Below are 14,630 nucleotides of genomic sequence, written 5' to 3'. Positions count from 1 at the left end.
GTCTTAGAACATTGTAGATCTTAGTTCTTTATAAGTTTGAGCTTACTGAAGGCACGTTCACCTCCAGCAACTGTTACAGGCATTGTACAGAAGATTCGCAGTGCAATGCACACCTCTCCAAAAATGCACTTTAGCTGCATCTTGTGTATGGCATTTAGTAGCTCTACAGGTGAAAGACCATCTGAAAAGTGGCACCATATATTGTCTTTAGATGTCGCACTTCATTTTCAAATCCATCTGTGAGATCTTTGAAGTACTTGTTTCTCAATTTGTGGCAAGATACACAAATTTGGTTTTCAGTCATTTTGCTAAATGTAAGTATTGGTGAAAACTCTTCGCATATAGCTGCAATCGTGTAGAACCGCATGTCCAAATGACTGATTACACTATCCAGAGCCACATAAAACACAGTTGTGAAATCCAGTGTCTGACTTCTGTTCATCTGCTGTCATCTTCAGTCTCATCAGGGAAACATTTTCTTTTTTTCTGACGGCTCCTCTGTTCACTGAGTAGTTACACCCATTTAATTTGCCACCGTGGAGGCTTCTGCCAGAAGAGTGTCCCATTGACTATGCAGAGCCTGTATTTCTTCCTGTAGTGCCTTAATGTGAGCTGCTTCCATGAGAGAAATATTTCCTGACTGAAGAGTTAGGCTTCTATTCTCAATACTCTGCAAAACTTTTACCCAGAAAGTGAGCAGGAAGATTGCCTTGAAAGACATGAAGTAGCTTTTCAGACTTTTTGCCTCAGATTTGTCTTGGTTTGTCAGGCTGCAGGTAGCAAGAAGCACGTATAGGGCCTTGATGATAGGCGGTAAATGAGTTGCCACTGGTCGGACCGCAGCAATACGCACACTCCATCGCGTGTCTGAAAGGAGGTTAAGACAGCAGCCAGTCTTTTCCTTGAGAATAGCCCATCGCTCTGGGCTGGCACTGAACAGATTGTAAAGACGATTCACACAGCCAAAAAAGGTTGATACTTCTTGGCACGACTGTGCTGCATGTACACCCACAAGATTAAAAGTATGGGAGGCACAAGGTGAGTATGTGGCCAGTGGATTCTTTTGCAGTATGTGTGCTTGAACTCCCTTCACTTTCCCTGACATATTTGCACCATTATCATAACCTTGACCAAGGCAATCTGCTATGTCAATACCATGCCCTTCCAATGCTCTCAAAATCATTTCAGAAATTTCACTGCCTGTCTTTCTAGCAAAGTCTTTAAATTCAAGAAAACGTTCAATTATTTTCCCATTTACCTGTTCCCTGAACTTTATCTTTGTGTACATATCTCACCAATAATACATTTTGCTCAGTATGGGAAATGTCTGGAGTTCCATCACATATAACCGGGTAATAGATTGCATCTTCTCTTTCATAAAGTATTGTTTTCAAAACCCTTTGACCACATATTCCTATGAAGTCGTTTTGTCTCTCAGGGCTGAGGTAATGAGTCAGTCGTGCTCCTTTCTTTTGATCCCTGATTTTCTGTATGTGCTGACGTAATAGCGGGTCATAATTTGACAACATAAGCCTACAGTAGGTAATGTCCATTATGCACATCATCAAGATTAAGTGATTTCCCCCAGAATGGCAGATTCCTAGATGCTATGTACAGTGTCACATCCAAAATCCTTTCTACAAGTACTCTGTTTTCATACATTTCAGACTGGATTTGTTTCTGCAGCTGACTGTCTATCCCTGTAGCTGTTGTTACAGTATGCTGCAGATTTGTCAATTTCCAGTAACAGTTCTTGTGAGACACCATCCCCAAGCTCTGGTAGTGTGTCATACATTCTCCGCCATTTCACTGATAACTTATAGCCGTCCTTACTATTCAGAGAGCTGGGTGATGGTTTACTTTGCTCATGAGAAAAAAAGAACACATGGAATGCAATATAATTTCTTTACACTCTTACTATAAATAAGCCAGTCTCTGTACCTTTTCTCTTCCATTTGCTGACTTACTGTACTGTAAATTGGGGAATGGTTTGCCTTCTGAGTCTGGGGGCATGATTTTATACAGTTCTGTCTCCTCACCACACCTGTTGGCTAGTCTGCGAACAATAGCTTCTCTGTCATGGTCTTGTACTTTCTCTGGCCACAGTGCTGGATCATCTAAAACCTTATCTTCTTCACTTTAAATCTGTCCATACTCTTCCTTTCCCTTATTACCTGCTTATTCAAACTCTTCTGTCACTCCTTCTCTGGCACTGCTGCTACTCTTTAACTCCTCTTCCTCCTCTCTGCATCAGTCTGTCTGACAGCTTTCCACTGAGATTCCGCCTACCTGGGGCTCTCTAGGCACTAGGAAGTGAGTAAACAAAGGGAATTTTAGGTTTAATGTTCGCTCCTACAAAGGTTACCATACTAAAAATCTACTACTGAAAGAGAACTTAATAGTATACATATCAAATACACACTTAAATATGTATTCTAAGTCATCGTGCCTAACTTTACAATTTAAAAATGGTCTAGTTATGCTGCTGCTGCTACAAAACTGCCTCAGCTCCAAGGTTCCGCTGTTTCAACTTCATGTTGGGATCGTTGTCTACAGCAGCAGTAGTAGTAGCAGCATCTACAGTATGGATAGGTAGGCTACATTAGGTTAGGTGTTACATTTTAGTCTAGCTAGCTAACAAATATCACACATATTGGGGAATACAGTTAGAATATTATCTAAATAATAGCTAATTAGCTATCCATAGCTGGTAGTGGTAGCTCATCATCATCATGTTAATAATTACTGCTCTGACCGAGCCGAGTGAGTCCACGGTAGGCAGCTACCTGTAGCTAGCAAGCTATCAAGCTAGCTATATTGGCTAGCTAGGCTACTCAGTTCAGCAGGCCGTCTGCACTGACTTACCATCCATCCTTCTCCTCCCGAAACGGGATGGTTGTGTAGAGATTTCTAATCTGATTATGGTTATACGTTTAATTTTCATCACAGATGTTTTTGTCTAACATTTTTTCAATTATAAACAAATAATTCTCTAAACATTACGGGCCCCTACCAGGCTAGGGCCCCATGAATCATTCACGTTTCCCCCCTCCCCTTAACGACACCCTTGGTTGTACCCATTGTGACTAAAACATACCCAAACCAGAAACCGTGGATAGATAGCAGCATTCGCACAAAACGTAAAGTGCAAACCACCGCATTTAATCATGGCAAGTTGACTGGGAATATGGCCATATACGGAGGGAATAACTACACTGTTTGTAAGGCAATCAACAGGCAAAACGTCCGTACAGAGACAAAGTGGAGTCGCAATTCAACAGCTCACATACGAGACGTATGTGGCAGGGTCTACAGACAATCACGGACTCCAAAGTGAAAACCAGCCATGTCGTGGACACCGGCGTCTTGCTTCTGGACAAGCTAAACACCTTCTTCGCCCACTTTGAGGATAACACAGTGCCACCGACATGGCCCTCTACCAAGGACTGTGGGCTCTCCTTCTCCGTGGCCAATGTGAGTAAGACATTTAAGCGTGTTAACCCTTGCAAGGCTGCCGGCCCAAACCGCATCCCTAGCCACGTCCTCAGAGCATGCGCAGACCAGCTGGCTGGAGTGTTTACGGACATATTCAATCTCTCCCTATCCCAGTCTGCTGTCCCACCTGCTTCAAGATGTCCACCATTGTTCCTGTACCCAAGAAAGCAAAGGTAACTGTACAAAATGACTATCGCCCCATAGCACTCACTTCTGTCATCATGAAGTGCTTTGAGATGCTAGTTAAGGATCACCTCTACCTTACCTGTCACCCTAGACCCACTTCAATTTGCTTACCGTCCCAATAGATCCACAGATGATGCCATCACACTGCACACTGCCCTATCCCATTTGGACAAGAGGAATACCTATGTAAAAATGCTGTTCATTGATTATAGCTCAGCATTCAACACCATAGTACCCTCCAAGCTCATCATTAAGCTAGGGGTCCTGAGTCTGAACCCCGCCCTGTGCAACTGGGTCCTGGACTTCCTGACTTGCCGCCCCCAGATGGTGAAGGTAGGCAACAACATCTCCACTTTGGTAATCCTCAACACGGGCCCCACAAGTGTGTGAGCTCAGCCCCCTCCTGTACTCCCTGTTCACCCATGATTGCTTGGCCACGCACGCCTCCAACTCAATCAAGTTTGCAGACAACAACATTAGTAAGCCTGATTACCAACAATGACGAGAGACAGCCTACAGGGAGGAGGTGAGGACACTGGAAGAGTGGTGCCAGAAAAATAACCTCTCACTCAACATCAACAAAACAAAGGAGCTGATCGTGAACTTCAGGAAACAGCAGAGGGAGCACGCCCTTATCCACATTGATGGGACTGCAGTAGAGAAGGTGGAAAGATGCAAAATACCTGTCTTCCAGGACACCTACAGCACCCGCTGTCACAGGAAAGCCAAAAAGATTATCAAGGACATCAACCACCCGAGCCACGGCTTGTTCACCCCGCTATCAACCAGAAGGCGAGGTCAGTACAGATGCATCAAAGCTGGGACCGAGAGACTATCTTAAGGCCATCAGACTGTTACATAGCCATCACTAGCCGGCTTCCACCCAGTCACGCAACCCTGCTCTTTAGAGGCTGCTGCCCTTTATACATAGACTTGGAATCACTGGAAACTTTATTAATGGAGCACTAGTCACATTAATAATATTTACATACTGCTTTACTCATCTCATATGTACAGTTGAAGTCGGACGTTTACATACACCTTAGCCAAATACATTTAAAATCCGTTTTTCACAATTCCTGACATTTAATCCTAATAAATATTCCCTGTCTTAGGTCAGTATTTTAAGAATGTGAAATGCCAAAATAATAGTAGAGAATTATTTTTTCAGCTTTTATTTCTTTCATCACATTCCCAGTGGCTCAGAAGTTTACATACACCCAATTAGTATTTGGTAGCATTGCCTTTAAATTGTTTAACTTGGGTCAAACGTTTTGGGTAGCCTTCCACAAGCTTCCTGCAATAAGTTGGGTGAATTTTGGCACATTCCTCCTGACAGAGCTGGTGTAACTGAGTCAGGCTTGCTCGCACATGCTTTTTCAGTTCTGCCCACAAATTTTCTATAGGATTGAGGTCAGGGCTTTGTGATGGCTCTCCAATACCTTGACTTTGTTGTCCTTAAGCCATTTTGCCACAACTTTGGAAGTATGCTTGGCGTCATTGTCCATTTGGAAGACCCATTTGCGACCAGGTTTTAACTTCCTGACCGATGTCTTAGATGTTGCTTCAATATATCCACATACTTTTCCTCCTCATGATGCCATCTATATTGTGAAGTGCACCAGTCCCTCCTGCAGCAAAGCACCCCCACAACATGATGCTGCCACCCCCGTGCTTCACGGTTGGGATGGTGTTCTTCGGCTTGCAAGCATCCCCCTTTTTCCTCCAAACATAACGATGGTCATTATGGCCAAACAGTTCTATTTTTGTTTCATCAGACCAAAGGACATTTCTCCAAAAAGTATAATCTTTGGAGCAGCGGCTTCTGCCTTGCTGAGCGGTCTTTCAGGTTATGTCGATATAGGACTTGTTTTACTGTGGATATAGATACTTTTGTAACTGTTTCCTCCAGCATCTCACAAGGTCCTTTGCTGTTGTTCTGGGATTGATTTGCACTTTTCACACCAAAGTACGTTCATCTCTAGGAGACAGAACGCGTCTCCTTCCTGAGCGGTATAACGGCTGCGTGGTCCCATGGTGTTCATACTTGCGTACTATTGTTTGTACAGATGAACGTGGTACCTTCAGGCATTTGGAAATTGCTCCCAAGGATCAACCAGACTTGTGGACGTCTACAATTTTTTTTCTGAGGTCTTGGCTGATTTCTTTTGATTTTCCCATGATGCCAAGCAAAGAGGCACTGAGTTTGAAGGTAGGCCTTGAAATACATCCACAGGTACACCTTCAATTGACTCAAATGATACCAATTAGCCTAACAGAAGCTTCTAAAGCCATGATGTAAACTTCTGACCCACTGGAATTGTGATGCATTGAATTATAAGTGAAATAATCTTTTGTCATGCAAAGTAGATGTCCTAACTGACTTGCCAAAACTATAGTTTGTTAACAAGACATTTGTGGAGTGGTTGAAAAACGAGTTTTAATGACTCCAACCTAAGTGTTTGTAAACTTCCGACTTCAACTGTATATACTGTATTCTATTCAACTGTATTGTAGTCAATGTCCCCCCAACATTGCTCAATCTAATATTTTTATATTTCTTAATTCCATTCTTATACTTTTAGATGTGTGTGTATTGTCGAGAATCATTTTTAGATACTACTCCACTGTTAGATACTACAGCACTGTTGGAGCTAGGAACACAAGCACTTCGCTACACACGCAATAACATCTGCTAAATATGTGTATGTGACCAATAAAATTTGATTTGATGCAGATGTCGAAGCACGGTGGCTAGGAAAACTCTAGAATGGCAGGAACCCAAGAAGAAACCTAGAGAGGAACCAGGCTCTGAGGGGTGGCCAGCAATGTTCCCTCTAAACGGCGCCCGTGAAGTAGCCCCGAGACTGACACGCAGAACTATCAGCCTACAGAGAGAAGCACAAGGTTGAACTTCACACAAGCAGTGGTCACCAACTGGGACTGGTCGATCTCCAAAGCATTCCTAGTCGATCGCCAAACATTTCTGTAAAAAACCCAACGATAAACCCTTGTGTTCCTATTCTTTTTTATTTGTCTCGGGCTGTTGCGATAGGTTCACCCGATTCAGTTGTCCTGCGTGTCGGGTAGGCAAACTGTTGTCATTTTGTACTATTTAATGTGTCTGAAGGTACATACTCTGCCTTCCCGGTGGGCCCGGAGAGCAAATCAAGTGCACTATAGGCCTACTGTTGGCCAATCGGATGGCTCAGATGACTGTCTGCAGTAACGTAGCAGGCATAAAAGAAAGCTACAACAAAGTTGATACTGTGAGATTTCAAAACATTTAAAACTGTTCATGTTTAAGTTATCGTCGTTTATTTGGTTAACTGATTTTTGTACTGCGACGTCCTTGGGTAGGTGGAGGGAGTCTGGAAGGGCATCAAGGAATCTTTGAGTTGTCTTGAGAATTTATAAGTGCAGATTTTGATAAACCTTGGTTGGGGTCTGAGCAGATTATTTGTTGCGATTGCAAACGTAATAAAATGGTGGTACAATTGTCCATGATTATGAGTAAAAACACTTAGATCCACAATATTTATTCCACGGAACAAAACTAGATCCAGGGTGTGACTGTGACGGAGACATGTTGGACAAAACCCACTGAGTCGATGATAGCTCTGAAAGCCTTTTGGAGTGGGTCTGTGGACTTTTCATTGTGACTATTGAAGTCACCAAAAATGTGAGTTGTATGCCATGACTACAAGGTCTGATTGGAATTCAGGGAACTCAGTGAGGAATGCTGTATATGGCCCGTAAACTTACTTTTAGTTTATTTAGTAAATATTTTCTTAAATGCACTGTTGATTAAGGGCTTGTAAGTAAGCATTTCACGGTAAGGTCTACACTTGTTGTATTTGATTGAACAATAGCTATAAAAAGTGATTGAGTAGGCAGCATAGATTTCATGTCTGGAAGCTTAAAAGACAAAAACGCAGACATTTTTTGTTGTAAATTTACATTTGCTGTCATAAATGTTAGCAACACCTCCGCTTTTGCAGGATGCGGGGGAGATATAGTCACTAGTGTTACCAGGAGGAGAGGCCTCATTTAACACAGTAAATGAATCAGGCTTGAGCCATGTTTCAGTCAGGCCAATCACATCAAGGTTATGATTAGTTAATTGACTATGACTGCCTTGGAAGTGAGGGATCTAACATTTAAGTAGTCCTGTTTTGAGATATTATCACAATCTCTTTCAATAACGACAGGAATGGATGAGGTCTTTATTCCAGTGAGATTGCTAAAGCGAACACAGCCATTTTAAGTTTTGCGCGACCTAGATCGAGGCACAGAGACAAGCTCAATGGGGAAAGCTGAGCTGACTGCAATGTTCATGCAGGAACCAATGAGATGCTCGAGGGGTGGTGTTCATGAAGGAACCAATCGGATGCCCAGGTCCAGAACAAATTCAAGGAAACGTACAGTATTATACAGAGCTATGAATGCATGTAACCGCCTTTCAAAAGCTGCGAAAAAGAAGGGTCTGCAATCATTTCCCGAAAGCAATGACTGCAAACTCATTTATCCTTGATTTGACAGGCACCGCACGGGTTATTGTATGTCGGATAAGTTAGTTACAAGTATTGTAAATATGCGTAGTTAAAAATATTTATCTGCTCGCTTTTTTTTTCCTGTGCTCTTTTCTTGTCGATTAGCGATTGGTTGTGCGCGAAACATGAACTGACTACCGCGATAGTTGTATGTATCGCGAGAGTTATTGATGCGCGTGTTTGTGGAATTTGCGCGTAGCAGACGTGTCGAAGGCGGTGCTTTTCCATGACTCGGATAACGAGTATCCCAGGCGGGCTTTCTTTAAATTTTTTGAAACGTTAAGTTCTATTTACATAATAGTAACGATTGTATTTTAAAAAGCACTGAAATACATTCTCAAATATTACATTCAGTAAAAAACGAGGGTCTGCGCCCCCTCAATCAAAGAGGCCATCATGAAGCTGACGGACAATGTGCTGCGGAGCTTCAGGGTTGCAAAGGTTTTCCGGGAAAATTCAGACAAAATCAACTGTTTTGATTTCAGCTCAAACGGCGAAACCATCATTTCTAGCAGCGACGACGACTCCCTAGTTTTATACGACTGCCAGGAGGGAAAGTAAGACATACATAAAATGAACTTAAATCGACTGATTTTGCCGCACTGCATGTTATTACGGTAGGCCGACCTATGTGCTGTAGTTAGCATCTGTTCCGCTAGTTGTAGTGAGGCCTACTGCGTAATGCACAATCCTCGGGCTCGAGTTCAGAAGCTAGCGGGGTTTGAGAGGATTTATGTCTGGCTTGGTAGATCGGTAACAAAACGATGACTTATATTTCATCTCATTTTCACACAAGCGTGTTAGGTGTAGTATTGTGTCCGTAGTCGACGTAAACAAAAAAACGTGTTAGTCCAGATATTTGTGGCAATTGTTACCCGCTTATTAAGATTGTCTGATTGAGGGGTTGGGTTAAATGCGGAAGACACTTTTCGGTTGAATGCATTCAGTTGTGCAACTGACTAGGAATCACCTTTCACTTCCCGTTTTCATACCTTTATGTTATGGGGATTTTAAGATGTACATTGGCTTGGCTAGAAGTTTCTGTGCCAGCAATCTAATGTTATTTTGTTTCTTTCTCCATCCTGTGCTGGTCCAGACCCAAGCGGACCCTCTATAGTAAGAAGTATGGAGTGGATCTCATCAGGTACACGCATGCAGCCAACACTGTGGTGTACAGCTCCAACAAAATTGATGGTACGTTAGTGCGAAGAGGAGATTTGTAATCAGGCTCTTTAAATAAGCAGTTGTCCATGTAATTCTTGTCTTGCGTCTTTTAGGAGTTACTTATTGTATTCATGCTGAAGATTGTTCTCATGGATTTCCCGACAGCCTGACCGTGTTGACTTCTGCCTGAGGCGGTCGGCCAAGCTCACCCTGGTCTGAGGTAGTTGTTTGTACAGTTTGAGGGTCTGTGATTCTGCCCAATACAGGAGCTAACTGTACAAGCCACTGCCTTGCCTAGGGTGGAGCCCACTCATCCAACCTGCCCAGTGCACATTGCTTCCAGCATCGGTAGCTCTACTTGCTCTTTAGTGGTGTGGTGATCAGTTGAAATGTCATGCTGTCTTGTCTTCTGCCCATAACCCCATGCCGTTTTGATCATTTCAGACACTATCCGGTACCTCTCCCTCCATGACAACAAGTACATCCGGTACTTCCCCGGACACAACAAAAGGTGAGGACTGAAGCAGAGAGACCCAATGGGCTGAGGGATAGTTTAGGCTGCATTACTGTACTATTACTTAACTATTGTTTGTATAACCATTTATTTTTTTATATATATAAATATCAGGTGTTAATTTCATCATGGTAGATGTTTCTGTACCTTTAACTTGAATGTTGTTTCAGAGTGACGTCTCTCTCCATGTCCCCTGTGGATGACACGTTTATCTCAGGATCTTTAGACAAGACAATCCGGCTATGGGATCTGCGGTCTCCAAACTGCCAGGTTGGTTCCCTTCTCTAATTCTCCTTGACATTGCAGATCAAGTGACTCTAGGTAGCCTCTCTAATTGTGCTGGAATAAATGTGCCTTTCCTCTGTCTCTTTCTCTCCATCACACTACCAGGGCCTGATGCACCTACAGGGGAAGCCAGTTTGCTCATTTGATCCGGAGGGTCTGATCTTTGCTGCTGGCGTGAACTCGGAGATGGTCAAACTGTACGACCTGCGGTCCTTTGACAAGGTAAGTCATTTCAGGACTATGACTATTTTGAGTTTTTAGGAAAGAATGTATGATGTGGTACAGATGGTGGCGTGTTCTCTGTTTTGTGTGTTCTATTTCTGTGTGTTTGTGTTGGTCGTTTGTATTTAGAGCTTCAGGTGGGGGCCGGTGGTAGATGGCTGTCTTCAGAGCGTTTTTGTTTTGTTTGCTTCTCAATAGGGTCCTTTTGCTACCTTCAAGCTACAGTACGACCGTACGTGTGAGTGGACAGGACTCAAGTTCAGCAACGATGGGAAGCTCATCCTTGTCTCAACCAATGGGGGTGCTCTCCGCCTCCTCGACGCCTTCAAGGGAGCTGTGATGCATTCCTTTGGGGTGCGAGTTCATACACATTTACAGACACTTAAAATCACGACGGACACTGTTGGATACTCTTGATATAGATTTAACACCAACAGCAAGTTGTACGAGACGTAAATGTTTATTAGTAAATGGATATTGTCATGCAATACAAGAGAGATGACCGGCCTATATTTATAGAAGCTCTCCTCTGTCCTGTAGGGCTACAACAACAGCAAAGCTGTGACGCTGGAGGCCTCCTTCACTCCTGATTCTCAGTTCATTATGATTGGTAAGTCCACACAGACTGGGTAGGTGAGGTGACAGGCTCTATGTTCTGTAAAGTAAGACGGGACAGTTCCAATTGTCTTCCCATTCTACCACAGTATTGTTTGTTAGTAGTTATTTGAAACTGCAAATTAAACCTAACCTAAAAACAGTCTAGCTCAGCTCCCTCTTTTTTTCTGTGGTCTGATGGGTGGTTGTTTCTCAGGCTCTGAGGATGGGAAGGTCCATGTTTGGAATGCAGAGAGTGGGATGAAGGTGGCTGTTCTGGATGGGAAGCACACGGGTCCTGTCACCTGCCTTCAGTTCAACCCCAAATTCATGACTTTTGCTAGTGCTTGCTCAAACATGGTAAGATTACTTGGGTTGAATGCACACCAATCTCACATATAGTACATGAATACTCAGTAAGTCTGTTTTGTCCTCTGCAGGCATTCTGGCTGCCCACCATTGACGATTGATTGAGAGAGAGAGAGATGCTCTTGAGTGGGTCACTGATGGAGGCCACAGGCGAAGTGAGATCCCATTTAAAACCAGCAGGTGTCAGCACATCCAGCTCTAGGAAAAAATGTCTATGGCTTGTGTGATAAATCAAGTTGATTGTAAATATGTAGGACTTCAGGTATATAAATGGTCTGATTTTCTGTTATTTTATACTTGTAACATTAAATATGTTTTCATTTTCTAACAAGTGTCTGACTTCTGTGTGTGAATGAATGGTGAAATGTGTGTTCTGTTTATGTTCCTAAACAGGTTCTACCATAATCTCATGTGGAAAAGATTCTCAGTTTACATGCACAATCTGTTGGGACTGAATGGGATGCGTAGGATTTGAGCAGCAGTGGGTTTTATGTTCTGGTTTTTCGTCACTGGTTATTTGGACAAATCATGATTTCGCAGGTGTTATCTTTCGAACTTCTGAAGGGTATGGAACATTCGGCCCGTTACTTGCAGAGGGGGGGTGGAGTACCTCGGTTCAGTTCCGCTCCTCGTTATAGCATTTCACGAATCCCTTAACATGTATGGACCCAGAACTTAATTGAGCAGCTGGCCAATTCCGTGAGACTTTAGTTCTGGGTTAACCAAGATTACTTCTACCTATACACTGTCAGTGAACAACACATCATTAGCACAGTTGGTGAAATAATGTACTAGCACAGTACATTTCTAATGGGAAGTGAAAGGGGATACTGTATCTAGTCAATTGCGCTAAAGGTGCAGGGGGCTGCCTTAATTGAAGTCCACGACATCGGTGCCCGGCGAGCAGGTGTTGGAGGTTAACTGTCTTGCTCAAGGGCAAAACAGCAGATTTTTTTTCTCCTACCTTGCCGGCTTGGGGATTTCAACCGGTGACTTTTATGTTATTGACCCAATACTTTTAACTGCTAGACTACCTGCAGTGAAGTGTGTATGTCTGTAGACTCGTATCAACTGACGGGTTCATATCTACAGGAGGGAGTGCTTTACCTCTGGCACAATCTACCCTTCACGTATTATTCAATAGCCCCTCCCGCCATACCTGCACAGCCACTCAAAGGGCGGCGCACATTACTGAAGTTATGGAAGTATGACAAAGCAAGCAGGGACATGGGAATGATTAACCCACCAAGTCATAAAAGTCTACTGAATGCCCCTGAAGTAAGGCTAATAGGCCAAAGATGAGATACAAGTATGCATGTGCCCACAGAGAAACTCAAACTTACTAGTGGTGATAAAAATAAAAAACCCACAAGATTTACATTAGACTGCATTATCACTGTCTTCTTGGAAAGGAGCATGTTTACCTTTGAACAATGTCAATTGGCGATGCTCTGAAAGCTGTGGTTTGACGTCACGGATGTGGAAATTGACTATAGCTGTTTGCTGCAACAAACAACAAAAGAGTTCTTGTGAAGTGGGAAATTAAAATGTACAATTAACACGATCTTGGGTTCTATTACAACAACGCTCTTATATACTTTGGTTTGATTTTGACAGTCCACAAAAAAGAAACGGTCATTCAAAAGCAAAATCCTTCCTGGCCCATTCAAGAGATGAGCGTGAGTGAATTTGCTGGAGTAGAAGAGGATGTACACAAATGTACAAAATATTACAAAAACCTGCTCTTTCCATGACATAGACTGACCAGGTGAAAGCTTATTGATGTCACCTGTTAAATCCATGTCAATCAGTGTAGATGAAGGGAAGGAGACATGTTAAACAAATATTTTTAAGCCTTGAGACAATTGAGACATGGATTGTGTATGTGTGCCATTGAGGGTGAATGGGCAAGAAAATATTTAAGTGCCTTTGTACAAGGTAAGGTAGTAGGTGCCAGGCACACCCGTTTGAGTCTCAAGAACTGCAATGCTGCTGGGTTTTTCATACTTAACAGTTTCCCATGTGTATCAAGAATGGTCCGCCACCCAAAGGACATCCAGCCAACTTGATACAACTGTGGGGGGCATTGGAGCCAACATTGGCCAGCATCCATGTGGAACACTTTTGACACCTTGAGTCCATGCCCTGAATATTAGGAAGGTGTTTCTAATGTTTTTTCCATTCAGTGTATAGTTCAATTAAAACTGTCTAACGATACTCATGACAAAACCTGACTGTTGATGGCACCTCATGAGTCTGACAACACCTGTATCAGAAACTCACTTAACAGTTTCACTTTCACACTTAAACCTAACATAATAATATGCAAGGGGGCTTCTTATTTTCTGATAATCCATTTAGTGTAGCTTTTCAGTAGAACACACACTTTGACGTCTTCTATAAAAGGTGACCAAAAAACCCCACTAACTAGTTACATGCCTAAAACCACTGTGGAGAGTTCATGCAGGTGTCTCAGGAGAGACGAACACTCAAATGGCCGGAACACACTGTGACGTTCATAGGTCCATCCATGAGCTGAGGTGTTCAGAAGACAGTCAACGCTTCCAATTAATGAACAGGATTTCAGTCAACACATGATCATTTTGATCTGGTTTAAACAATACATTTAAAAAAAACTGGATCCTAGACATACAGTAGCAAATAAACTGGGATAGAATGCTGTTAATATTCATGGGATTCTTTCATGATCTGAATTCCTTTCGGTATTAGACAACCACGCACCAGGGAATGGCCTGCCACGGCTGAACTTAGCACAGCTGTTTATGTCACAGGGGTCATATTCATTGATTTGACCAAGGCCTTTGGTCTACTTGGTATCGCATTCTCTTAGATAAACTGAACATACTTGGGGTTTGCCCAAAGGCTTTGGAAATGGTTTTCTAGGTAATAATAGAAATCAGTGTTACAAAAGGAGGGCATTAAGTTCAATCACTTAGAAATATAATTAACGGGTGTTCCGTTAGATTCAATACTTGGACCATTGTTATTCTTCATTGTTGTTAATTGTGCATTAACACAAATGTTCCCTTGTGACAGTGTGCCATAAACATACCATACATGTCCACCAAAGACATATCTTTGTCAGTCTTTGTCATGGGAATCCTCAGTCCTCCAACCACTTCACTCCAGTGCACCAAATCACATTTAAACATAGTTGAAAACCCTTTAACAGAAATGTCACTGGGTCAGGGGCTCAGGTGAGTGTGATTATAAGGTTTTCGGGTCAC

The 14,630-nt window shown here is 42.7% G+C and overlaps 1 protein-coding gene across 3 annotated transcripts; it reads left to right on the top strand.

Moving 5' to 3' along the window:
• Positions 1–7,929: 7,929 nt before the first annotated feature.
• LOC106582801 (WD repeat-containing protein 82) lies at positions 7,930–11,713 on the top strand. Of its 3 annotated transcripts, none has more exons than XM_014166240.3 (9): positions 7,930–8,079; positions 9,331–9,428; positions 9,843–9,909; positions 10,083–10,182; positions 10,303–10,419; positions 10,618–10,773; positions 10,960–11,029; positions 11,231–11,373; positions 11,454–11,713. In XM_014166240.3, exons 1-9 carry the CDS (start codon positions 7,988–7,990, stop codon positions 11,481–11,483), a joined length of 873 nt encoding a protein of 290 aa, XP_014021715.1. In that variant the 5' UTR covers positions 7,930–7,987; the 3' UTR covers positions 11,484–11,713. The 3 variants fall into 3 exon arrangements, with proteins under 3 accessions (XP_014021715.1, XP_014021714.1, XP_014021716.1); XM_014166239.3 differs by lacking the exon at positions 7,930–8,079 and adding an exon at positions 8,255–8,791; XM_014166241.2 differs by lacking the exon at positions 7,930–8,079 and adding an exon at positions 8,826–8,851.
• Positions 11,714–14,630: the final 2,917 nt, after the last annotated feature.

Source organism: Salmo salar, chromosome 22 (assembly GCF_965601325.2).
Source record: "Salmo salar chromosome 22, fSalSal1, whole genome shotgun sequence".
Taxonomy (NCBI): domain Eukaryota; kingdom Metazoa; phylum Chordata; class Actinopteri; order Salmoniformes; family Salmonidae; genus Salmo; species Salmo salar.
This window is presented reverse-complemented; position numbering and strand designations above follow the sequence as displayed.